At 41.9% G+C, this 12,452-nt stretch overlaps 1 protein-coding gene across 1 annotated transcript in view; it reads right to left on the reverse strand.

The window, feature by feature from the left end:
* Positions 1–1,771: 1,771 nt before the first annotated feature.
* Positions 1,772–12,452, reverse strand: part of ZFAND1 (zinc finger AN1-type containing 1) — a 185,574-nt gene continuing 174,893 nt past the window's right edge. The window contains exon 8 of the mRNA XM_086967000.1: positions 1,772–2,182. Within this exon, the coding sequence (XP_086823126.1) occupies positions 2,015–2,182 (168 nt within the window). The 3' untranslated portion in view covers positions 1,772–2,014. The remainder of the gene's footprint in view (positions 2,183–12,452) is intronic.

The following is a 12,452-nucleotide window of genomic DNA, read 5'->3' on the forward strand; positions in this document are numbered from 1 at the left end:
TGCTTTCAGGTACCCTTCAACAAGAATCCACATTGGGATTCCAAAGGACACTTTTCTTCCTTCGAACAGCAGTTCTTCTTCGAAGTCCTCCATTGGGTTTGACGGAAGTTTCCAACGCCACTTCAGACCTATGCACCGACTTCCCTGGGATAGGTAGTATCCAAGGGTAGGGTGGCTCTCCAACCTTCTGTCTTCCACAGAGTTTCTTCAAGTCCACTGGGAAGGGTCCTTAATCTCTAAAACACCACCAGCGACTTTCACATAGAGTTGTACAGAACACGCAGTTGTGTTCCCACACTGCACCCGTCCTCCGTGGGGTCCCTATCTACTCACCTTGGGTGCTTCCTTGGGGTCCTTGCGATTATACATCCTCTCAACACTGTCTTGACTCGAGTCGTGGTTCTTACACCACTTTCTTAGTATATGGTTTGGTCCCCCCGAGGCCCACTGTGTATTAGTGCTATTTACTGTTATTTCTTTGCTGAAGTATAGTGTGCTTTGTGCTTATCTCCATATATGAGATACTGTAACATACTAGATAAGTGTTATATAATAAATACATATTTTTATAACTACTGTCTGGTTCTCCTTTCATTTAATCTATACTATAAGATTGCATTCTGGTAAAACAAGTTGCTTTCCACTCCTTCAAGACTTAGCCTGAAGGCTGCACTCTACAGCTACCACTTGGATAGCTTTCTAAGGTTGTCTCTGACCTCTTAAATCACTATAAGGGTTGTTTGGACTCATGCAAGGTGCCCATTTTAACTAGTGGACATCATATACCAGGCCAACTTCTCACACCAGGACACACCCCTTATTTGAGCATTGTGAGGTAAACGCATTTTGTGATTTTTGGCAGCCATTAACATATTTTGAGTGCGCCACTTCAGAATGATGGCACCGCATCCAGAGGCCATTTGCACTTTGGCCTATATGGAAACACGCTGTGAACAACAGCATTTAGTCATGTTTATTAGAAAAATGTGCCCGGAGCAAAAAAGGAAGCATGTCTCCCACTGTTGCATATCAATGAGCAGGGCAGCTTATCTGAACATTGAAGCCAGCTTTGTGGTGTCTTAGATAACCCTCTTCACCCTCTCAATTACGCCATTGGCTGGTGGGCTGTGCAACTATCCAAATGAAAGGATTGATGCACCCCTCAAAAACGACTTCTGTCTTCTGTTTATCTACTACTATCCAGTAATTGTTAAACAATTTTACTTACATGCTTACTTATTTGTCCAAGTTAATTGCTACCAGACAGTAATTTGTACACCTTGCACCCTCTCTAATGATAACTTGTCTCACTGTAAAGTGCTCCGCCATCCACACAGGTAGGGCACCACTATACCGAAAAACTTAAATAAACATCAACCTGTGTTTTTTACTCCATCAATTATCTGGACATAATACTACATTCATTTTTTCTCCACTGGCTTATGAACTGCTTTTGGTACATACAATCAAAAATCTAGGACGTTTGGTCCAGCTGGTCACCAATAAACAGTTTGCTGCTTACCTGCATCACTTGCCATTAATAAATATTTCTACCTAGCACCCATCAGAGTCTTTTAGGGGACTGCCTGAGCAACGCAGGCCACCTTTAGGCGGTTGATACATAACCATAGTATTAGAGTGCTGTGAAAGGACTAGCCACACTACGGATATGAAGCAAAGTATACCGACCAGATGAGCAAAAAGTTCTGTAAATCAGAATGCTTTAAGTTAACAGACCCACCAGTGGAAAGCCAAGAAGTAAGTGCAGAAATACAGAAAAGTTACAGTATTTTTAATTCCAAATTGATGCAAAGCCCAGGGATGTGCACAACATACTGCATTGCTGTAGATAGGTCATGAAATACAGAGCAATCAGTATCAACTAAACAAAACAAACACATTTTTCACAAATGAGTTTCAAAGTATTTTGTTTTGCACACATTTAATACGTATTTTTTCTAATCCTGATTAGCAGTTAAAATGTCTGAGCCTACAACCTGATTGGCACTAATAACTATAAATATGCATCAACATCTTCCAATAATTCACAGTCATTGTCAAGATATTCTAAAATAACGTTCCCGCCGTTATAAAGGGGATTCTCTGAGTGGGACAGCCAGCTCTCCAAAGTGTGGTCCAATGGCAAGGATTCCCCTGAAGATGGGTGGCATAGTCTTAATTTCTGAAAAGACAGAAAAAATAACGGAGGTAACGCCAGAGCTATAGGAAAGCAATGGCAGACGCCACTACTAAACAAACAGAAGTTCCATGAGGGAAAAGAACATATGTTTAAAATCACTATTGTCAGCATTACAAGACCAACATTATTGTTATTAGAACAAGAAGTATAATTAGTGATATTTGTTCTATTACTGTACATTTTTCTATTTTGCATATCTTTCTTGGTGGTTGCTCTAATGTTTTTCTATAAACATATCTATGGGCAGGTTTACCGACCTTGTCATTCACCATTGCCATCAAATTACAAGCGGTTACCTCGAATTGGAAGAACATTAATAATATTGATCAAACTGGTGGAATTTAATTTGTCCATTTCCAATCCAAAACTAGTATTATTGCTAATACTTCGACAAAAGTTTTAAAACCTCCTTAAATATATTCTAGATATTTAAGGGGTTTTATGACATATATAAAATAAGACACATGGTTTCTAGTTCACGCTATGTAGGATGTCTGTTCTTTTTCTTGTTAAAAATTTAAAACTGCAATTTGCTTCACGTAACAATTTTATTTTTATATTACATATAGAGATAGATTTGTTATTTCTTTGCTTACAACTGCTGCTGTTTATTTTAAAATTACATCTTTTTATGTATACTACAGTAGACACAGATCTCTATTTGAAGTTAAAACAAGTTCCTTACCTGAGCACTGTTGCTCTCCACTATTGATTCTTTTATAGATTCACATGCTTAAATCTCCCCGTTGTCACTGTGGGAGTCCCAGGGTAACAGTGAAAATAGCAGTGCTAAAGCATTAGCTTTAATCTCCATTGAAAAACAATAGTATTTAGTAACCTATTTACAGTGTTTTAAAACATCGAAACTTCAGCCAATCAGAGCAGAGACCCTGAAGTAGCCATCCCCTGCAGAGCCACCACACCTCAGATTTCGAGCACAAGTGTAAAGAAAAACAACAGAGGTATGTAATGGTGAGCCTGAACGTAGAGGAGGGAGGGTCACATGTGGATCTATAAAAGATAGCCATACTGGAGAACTCCAGTGTACAGGTAAGTAACTTGTTTTTCTTGAGTATTGTATCTTTTATAGATTACCATGCTTGAATCAGACTAGTTAGCAGAATCCGAAGACTAATGGCAGTGTGAAGGCAAAACATCCGAAAAAGACAATTAAATAAATTACAACAAGCCAAGGATAGAACTTTAAATAGTGCACAAAATTAGAAGATGCGTAGAAAGATCTTTTACTAAACCTAGAAAAAGCAGTAACAAAAAATTAAAGCATAAACAAGATTGAGATTATTAGTTGCATACCTTATGCGAAGAGATACCACAGGCTAGCTTGACCGACTGCCCCATCTGCCATTCTCCAGCCATTGAGGCAATAATGCTTTATTAAGGTATGGGCATTCAATCACGTTGCTTTCCTGCAGATGTCAGACAGAGAAATACCTGCGAACAAAGCTGAAGAGGCTGCAATTTTTGTGTTGAGTGAGCCTCCACCTTTGCAGGTACTAGATGTCCAGCCTGTTCGTGACAGAAGAGTATAGCTGAAGCAACCCAGCAAGCAATACTAGCCTATGTTAAGGTTTGACCTTTTCTAGGAGCAGAGGAAGAGATGAGCAACTGAGTTGATTTGCGGAAAGACTTAGTTCTTTACAAGTAGAATTTCAAACAACGCTTATTGTCTTCGCCGTTGAAGAAGGATTGGGAAAGAATGTAGACAGAATAACTGGTTCAATGAGGTGAAACGATGAAGGTACCTAGGGAATAAATGAAGGATTAGTGCGTAGGACTATTCCATCCCTTGTGGAACTGAAGGTAAGGTTCTTTTATGGTGAAAGCCTGGGTTTTGCGAATGCATCTTGCAGTCGTGATGGCTAAATGGAAAGTCACTTTCCAAGAAAGGAATTCGAGTCACACTCATGATTAGGCTCGAATGGAGGCCTCATGAGTTGTGATAAAACAGTGTTCAGCTGCCAAAGCACTGGAGGAGGCTTTACAGTTGAGTAAGCTCTGAAGAGACCCTTCATAAACTCCTTGATAAGCCTGTTGGATCACAGGGAGGGTGGGCCGGAGCGCTGCCTGTATCTGGAGATGGATGCCAAGTGAACCTTTATGGATGAATGAGAGAGGCCTGATTTGGCAAGATGCAGGAGATATGGTAATATCTGCTCAGGCACAGAAGGAAAAGGGATGATACGACTGTGAAGTGCACCAGGCACACAATCTCTTCTATTTTGCCATGTAGCACTTAAGGGTAGAAGAAGCTCAAGCGTTGTGAAGTATGGATTTACATTCGTCGTCCGATATCTTCAAATTTTCGGATTCAGGCTGTACATGAGGGTCTTGCCCTCGCGAAACATAACAAGGTTTGGAAGGGAGACGGATGGCTTCGGAGCTCCACACCTCCGGATAGCCGTCGTGACTCGTGGCCCCGCCCTTCCTCGACAGCGGCAGTCATCGCGGTAATGGCGTGCTTTGAAGCGGCATGAAACGAGCGGCGTGCTGGAGCTCTGCTCAGTAATTCGGGGGAATTTAATTTGCGGTTTTGAGGCTGTGAGCCTTTTGGGACATCTGCAATATCGACGTCCGGAGGTCCGTGGTGTAAGGATTTTTATGAGCAAGTGTGCCTCTCGCCCCCTGCCGCCTTTGATTTTTTTGCAGCGTTTTTCATGCAGTGAAGGCTCGTGGCTGCAGGAGCGGGTGCAGGAGCAGGTTTAAAGTTTCGCTCCTTTCTGGAAACCTATGTGAGCCCACAAGAACCCTTCTTGAGAGATAAGCGGTCCAGACACATAGAAAGGAGAGAGGTGAGGCGAGGGGGAGAGAAAGGGGGCATTTGGACTGTTTTGCTGCTTGCTGTTTTACGAAATTATTAACACACAGAGCTTTTTTAATACTGCCCCTAAGTTCAAAATATTGAGCCTGTTGCTGGGACAATGGGGAGACAACTGAAAGATAGTGAAGAGCCAAGCAAAACTGCCAAGATGGAAACAACTGCCCATCTGAAGAGTAAAACTCGCCTAGCCCTAGCAAGAAAAGCCCCACGGCTAGCAGCCAAAGAAAGAGACAAGGGCGAAAAAGGAGAAGGAAATTCGGTATCTCCCGTGCCGGGGAAGGATACAACGCTAGAGAGCTCAGAAGATGAACTTCATGTTACTTTAACCTCTCCTCCAGATGAAGGAGCTGGAGAAGCAGCTACGGGGGGGGGGCACATAGAAGATGTAACGGAAAATACCTCAGCTTTATTAGAAAATGTGGCAGAGGTTGAGCCATCTCCGGGTGAGAAAAGTATGAGCGGGGTGAAAGAGATGAGAGACTTTCCCCTGTTTGGGAAGAAGATTGCTCGCATTCCTCAAACACCAGTGGTCCTGCTTGAAAAGAACTCCGTAATTCTAGCTTCAACGCCAGTAGCAGTGGTAGTGCATGAACAAATAGATTCTCCTCTAAAATCGCCTGAGAATACAATACAATCTATGCCAACAGCTCCTCAACTACCAGCGTCAAATTGCTCTGAGGTGGCAGCCAGGGCTGATTCAAGTAGTGCAGTTTCTGGAGCGTAGGTGAGTTTGAGCATAATCAGCGAAGAACCAAGGATAGAGATACTATCTAAGCAGATTCCATCATCAGTGGCAGTTCTGCAATCTCCCTCTCGTCCACCTACTATATTGCTTCAAGAAGGGGCATTAGGGGGCTCAACATCTGCAAAATCAACTTCTGCAACTCCAATATCTCAAAAGGGGAAAGGCGACAGCTCCGAAAAGGAAATGAGCTACCAAATCGACATTCGCGAGATGTTGAACCTAATCCTCAATGAGATTCGTGAGATAAAGGTGAACCAACAAGCGAGATAGCCGCCCTGCACTCTAGGCTGGAAAAATTCAAAGAGTCGATGTCAGGACTCCCTAACAGATTACATGAGGTGGAGGAAAGAATCTCGGCTCTTGATGATCACATAAATCAAGCAAGAGTAGAAGCTAAAGAAGCATCAAGTAAAAAGAGCCTTCTGGAGAGCAAACTCGAAAATAAGCTCGAGGAACTAGAGAATCATTCCCGAAGATCCAATCTAAGGATAGTGGGGGTTCCTGAGGGCCTTGAAGGTTCAAATACGCTTCAGTGGGTCAACTCTTTTATCCATCTAAATGTATTACCAGATTTCGTGGGGGACTTAACTATTATGAGCGCTCATCGGGTTCTGGCACAGAGATTCGCAAACTCAACCTTCCCCAGAACTATCTTGATGAATTTTGTGGATTACAGGGTTAAGGAAAAAATTCTATCTAAGGCATTCCAGCAGAGACAATTTTCAGTTACTGAGACAATTAAATGTAGAATTTTTCTGATATGACTGCCACAGCAGCGCGCCGCAGGAAAGAATTTGTTAAAATCCTCCACCTCTTCAAATTGAAGGGCGAACAAGCTTCAATCGCTCAACAATCTAAATTAAAAGTCCTTGTGAAGGGAAAGTTTTACATGTTTTCTGACCTTGAGGAAGCACAGTCCATCCTCAAGGAGATCTCTTCAGAGGAAAACACTTGAGTACTATGTAGCAGTGTGTTGAATAGTGGTTGAGCTTGAGGAAAGTTTGGAAATAGGTTGCTTTCCTACTTGCTGAGGGCAAGTGTACTAGCTGGTTGAAACATGGGACACTATAGAAACTAGTGGGCCCTTACAGGTCACGATAATGTTCTACTTATGTATGTGTTATGTGATTTGCTTTCTCTGCTTTGCTATCATAATGGTATCAGAATAGTATCAGTTTAACTTTTTTTTGTCGGGGAGGGGCTTGGGGTCCCATAGGGTCACACAGGGTGTGACAAGAAGACACCCAGGTTAGTAGGAAGGGGTGAAATGTGGCTTGCATGGGGGGGATGGAAGGTTCCACATTTCAGGTGGGGGTAGGGATTCATCAGGGGTAGGAGGGGGGTTGGGGTGAATGCAGTAAAAAAGAGCAGGAGTCTTAGGCAGGTTCGGTACTTAACTCCGGATGTAGGAATTAAAGTTGAGAGAATTTTAAGATGGAAATGAATAAATGTAATATCTTAGCAGTTAATGCCAATGGCGTTTTAAACAAACAGAAATATGGTGCTCTCATAAAATGGTCAGTGTCTCAGAGTCCCCATGTGTTATTGCTCCAAGAGACCCACCTAAAATCCAATGCCCCTAATTTATTTATTCCGAAATATTTTTCTCATGTGTTTTTTGCGTCAGCTGGGGTTGCCCAGAGAAGTGTTGCTATTTACTTTTCCAGAAGACTATCTTGGGAAGTCTTAAAGATTCAAAGGGATCCTAAGGGGAGATGGTTATGGGTCGTTGCTAGAATACAGGGGAAGGTTATGAATTTTGTGAACTATTACGGGCAGGTATCTGATGACGTGTCTAGCATCATAGAAATCAATGATCTTCTGAGGGGGGCTCCTGGGCAGCTTATCTTGGGAGGAGACTTCAACTATATACAAGATTTAAAAAAAGATCCCTCTAATAAAAATAAGAAACAACTAAAACCCAATACAAAAAAAGCTTTGGGCACTTTAATATCAGAATACCAACTCATAGACCCATGGCGCTCTATGAACCCAGATGGGGAATCCTTTACCTGCTATTCGCACCGCTTCCGGACGGCATCCAGAATCGATTTTTTTTTTACATCAAGATCCATTCAGGCCCTAGGCTCCTCTATTGGGTGTAATCCCTTTTCGGATCACTGGAAGGTAGAGGTAGAAGGTATCATAAACAACTTAGGAGTGACTCAGTGAAAAGTAAGATACGTGTGATAAGAAAAAAAAAACATAAATAAAAGTGTCAGGTTATCCAGAGGCCCCTACCTAATTATGGCAACGCCTAGGATTGGACAATTCCAATCTTGATAATCAGGAGGTAGTAACCCCGTGGACCGGAATGACTGCATCCAAAGGGGAAGGACAAATAACCTCTTTTTTAAAAGGACTCTCACTCACCACTAGTTGGTGACATGCTTCATCATCGGGTCCCCGCTGGGGTGGCCGAATGCCGCCCCAGCGTGCTACAACGCCTGAGTTACAGCAGAGCGGGTTGGTGGTGAGTGTAATAGTGAATTAACTCAAAAAATGTGCAAAATATGTGAGTGCAGGATTAAAAAATACAAAGTTGAAGCCCAAACAAAATATTTAATGCGGACCAACCTGTATTAGGGTTAAAAAATGTGAAAGGCGGACAATCCTGGGTTCTATATTAGGAGACCCGTGTCCTTAGTTAAGATATCTAGTCAACATGTTTCTCCTGTAAAAAAGCGGGATCGCACAGCATTCTTCAGGACCACAACTAAATTGCACTCCGGTGGTATGTACGCGCTAAGGTACACCCTCCCGTGAGGCACTTAATGTGAAAAATTGATGAAAAATAGTAAATGTGTAATTACTCACGGATATTACCCGTGCCGGCATGCTGTGGATCACAGCAGCCAAAGTTACAGACTGCTTTGGGCAGATGGCAGTCCTTGATTGTAGGTCCCGGGTGGGGAGTCGCGAGCCAGAAAATAGAACGCCGCGTGAATATTTCCCGCATTGTTCTGACCCAGGAAGTCCTTTGGCTACTTGCAGTCTGTAACTTTGGCTGCTGTGATCCACAGCGTGCCGACACTGGTAATATCCGTGAGTATTACACATTTACTATTTTTCATCAATTTTTCACATTAAGTGCCTCACGGGAGGGTGTACCTTAGCGCGTACATACCACCGGAGTGCAATTTAGTTGTGGTCCTGAAGAATGCTGTGCGATTCCGCTTTTTTACAGCAGAAACATGTTGACTAGATATCTTAACTAAGGACACGGGTCTCCTAATATAGAACCCAGGATTGTCCGCCTTTCACGTTTTTTAACCCTAATGCAGGTTGGTCCGCATTAAATATTTTGTTTGGGCTTCAACTTTGTATTTTTTAATCCTGCACTCACATATTTTGCACATTTTTTGAGTTAATTCACTATTACACTCACCACCAACCCGCTCTGCTGTAACTCAGGCGTTGTAGCACGCTGGGGCGGCATTCGGCCACCCCAGCGGGGACCCGATGATGAAGCATGTCACCAACTAGTGGTGAGTGAGGGTCCTTTTAAACAAGAGGTTATTTGTCCTTCCCTGTTGGATGCAGTCATTCCAGTCCACGGGGTTATTACCTCCTGATTATCAAGATTGGAATTGTCCAATCCTAGGCGTTGCCATAATTAGGTAGGGGCCTCTGGATAACCTGACACTTTTATTTATGTTTGTTTTTTCTTATCACACGTATCTTACGTTTCACTGAGTCACTCCTAAGTTGTTTATGATATACTTGTTGGGGTACTCTCGCCCTATCTCTCTTGTTGATACTATTAGAGGTAGAAGGTAGTCTTGGAGTAGGAGGCAGGGATCATTCCAGGTGGCAGCTGGACCGTACCCTGCTCCAGACTCAGGATTGGGTGGCTGGTTTTGGAGAATGGATTACGGTATACTTTAAAACCAATAATGACACAGAAGAACCATTTTCGGTTTGGGAGGGATTTAAGGCGACAGCTCGCGGCCAGATAATATCCTATACATCTGTTCTGGCTAAAGAGAGGAGACAACAAATATCTATGCTCCAAAAGGCTGTAGATAAAGAATATGCCCTACAGTTTCGCCTACACCTGAATCATTTGGAGCAAGCAAAGGCCGAGTTAAGAGATTTATTTATACTGGAAGAGATCAACAGCTCTAGAACCTTTCAGCAAAGGGTTTATGAGAATAGCCAGTTGGTAGGGAAACTCCTGGCTAATTCTGTGAGAAAAAGACAGGAATCCGCCTTGATAGTTAAAATAAGAGATTCTATGAATGGCCAAGAGATAGTGGACAATGACCTGATTCAAAGGGCCTTTGTGGAGCACTTTGGTCGTATATACACTACTGAATATTTTGTGGGGGAAGACCAGATACAGGATTATTTCGCAAACATAGAAATTCCGAAGATCACGCCCAATCGGGCTACACAGTTTGGGCTTGAAATTAGTACAGGGGAAATAGCAGGCGCTATTAAAGCAACAGCAGGGGCGAAGGTTTGTGGGCAAGACGGGTTTCCAATTGAATTTTATTTAAAAAAATTAAAAGATCTATTGACTCCCCTTAAGAATTTATTTAATTATATTAAACTAGGAGGATTGGTACCCGCGAAGCAACAATAATATCCTTCGTTAAAAAAGATAAAAATCCAAAAGATATTAACTCTTATAGGCCTATTAACCTTCTGAATTCAGACTATAAAATCCTAATAAAAATCTGGGCTCGTCGCTTTGTGTAAGCTGCGCAAGAAGTCACAGCGATCTGTCAGGATTCATAGCAGGCTGTTCAATGGCTTCCAATACTGAATTTTTAATTCAGGCACTGGATTATTTTAATATCAATTCAACCCCAGCGTGTATTTTTATGGTGGACGCGGAAAAAGGGTTCGACCTGGTAAATTGGGCAATCGCGTTTCATTCCCTTGCCCAATTCGGTTTCCCAGAGCAAGTGATCAAGATGCTGCGGAACATCTATCAAGGTGCTTCGGCGCAGGTTATAATAAACTCAAATAAGGCCGGTTCAATCAAAGTCAATCGAGGGACTAGGCAAGGGTGCCCTTTGTCTCCTTTACTTTTTACTTTTATTATTGAGCCCCTAGTGATCAAAATTAGAAACAATCCTGCCATTTTTCCCCCCTATCCCCGGGATGGCGAAGCTTAAGCTCTTCGCTGATGACATCATTCTTTATTTGAAGCCAAATAAAGAGAATATAGAAATCATATTAAGGGAATTTAAAACATATGAGCAAATAGAAGGTTACAAAATAAACGCTAAGAAGACGGACGTTCTTGCTCTAAACACCAACCTCAGCCTTCTCCCATCTTGTTTACGTGTTCAGGCTGCAAGCCGGGACCCTATTAGATACTTAGGCATATATGTGACCTGCGAATATCATCAGCTTTATCTTCTCAACTATGTGAGAACGAAAAATAAGATTTACAGGCACATGCATCAATCTCGGCATTTGCGATTCCTTAATTGCGATTTTTAAGGAATCGCAATTAAGGAATCGCAAATGCCTATGCATCAAGAAATCGCTAAATAAATTGCGATCCCTTAGAATTCCTTATTTGCGATTAGCATTTTGCGAATCGCAATTAAGGAATCCCTTCCCATTCATTCCTATGGGCCTAGAGGCCCATAGGAATGAATGGGAAGACAATCTCAATTTGCGAATCGCAATTAGCTAATCGCAAATTGAGATTGCGATTACAAGGGTGCAGGGATGTCCAAAGGACACCCTTTTGCACCCCTGAAATCAAACAATGCACATATGTTGTGTACACACATGCCCTAAGGGCATGTGTGTGCACAACATGAAAGTTAAAAATATGAACAAAATTGCATATTTCTAACTTTTCGCAAAATTACCATGAGGTCCAACCTCATGGTAATTTTTTCTCTCCAATTGCGAAATCGCAATTTTTTTAAGTTTCATGCATTGCTTTTAAGGAATCGCAAAATTGCGATTCCTTAAAAGCAATCGCACTTTAAAAAATCGCTAAAATAGCGATTTCTTCACTTTTAGGTTGATGCATACCAAATAGTGATTTGGGAATCGCAAACGGCCGAATTTTGCGATTCGCACCGTTTGCGATTCCTAAATCGCTTGATGCATGTGCCTGTAAGAGTCTTCTCGCTCAATGGCTTTTACTCCCGCTCACCTTGATTGGCAGGGTATCTCTAATTAAAATGTTGATTTTACCCTTGTTAATATTCCTGTTTTGTAATGTTCCAATCAAATTGAATCCTACTTTTTTTAAAGACATGGAAACTATGATCAGAAGTTTTGTTTGGGTGGGAAAAGCACCTAGGGTTAAGTTGTCAGTGATCCAACTCCCAGCTGAACAGGGGGGACTGGCTCTGCCACATTTTAAAACATATTATGAGGCAGCCTTTCTTGATATAGTGGCTGGTCTGATAGGTTAAAAAAACAATTGAGAAAGCTTCTTCTTAGTAAAGATGATGCAAGAGGCTGATTCTCAAAACCAGGTATTTTTAAAGACTGCAAAGTTCCCAAAAAGGACAAGATATAAGACTCTGAAAGAATACTTATTTAGATTGCAGTCCTTTTTTAAGAAAAATCTTAGCTCCTCAGCCTCCCAGTTTTTAAGCCTACGAGAATGTTCTTGTCTGGGCCTCCAAATCAGAAACAGCCATATAATAAATTGGGAGAATTTGGGATTTTGGGATTTAAGGCAC

Source organism: Lissotriton vulgaris, chromosome 4_1 (genome assembly GCF_964263255.1).
Source record: "Lissotriton vulgaris chromosome 4_1, aLisVul1.2, whole genome shotgun sequence".
NCBI classification, from domain to species: Eukaryota; Metazoa; Chordata; class Amphibia; order Caudata; family Salamandridae; genus Lissotriton; species Lissotriton vulgaris.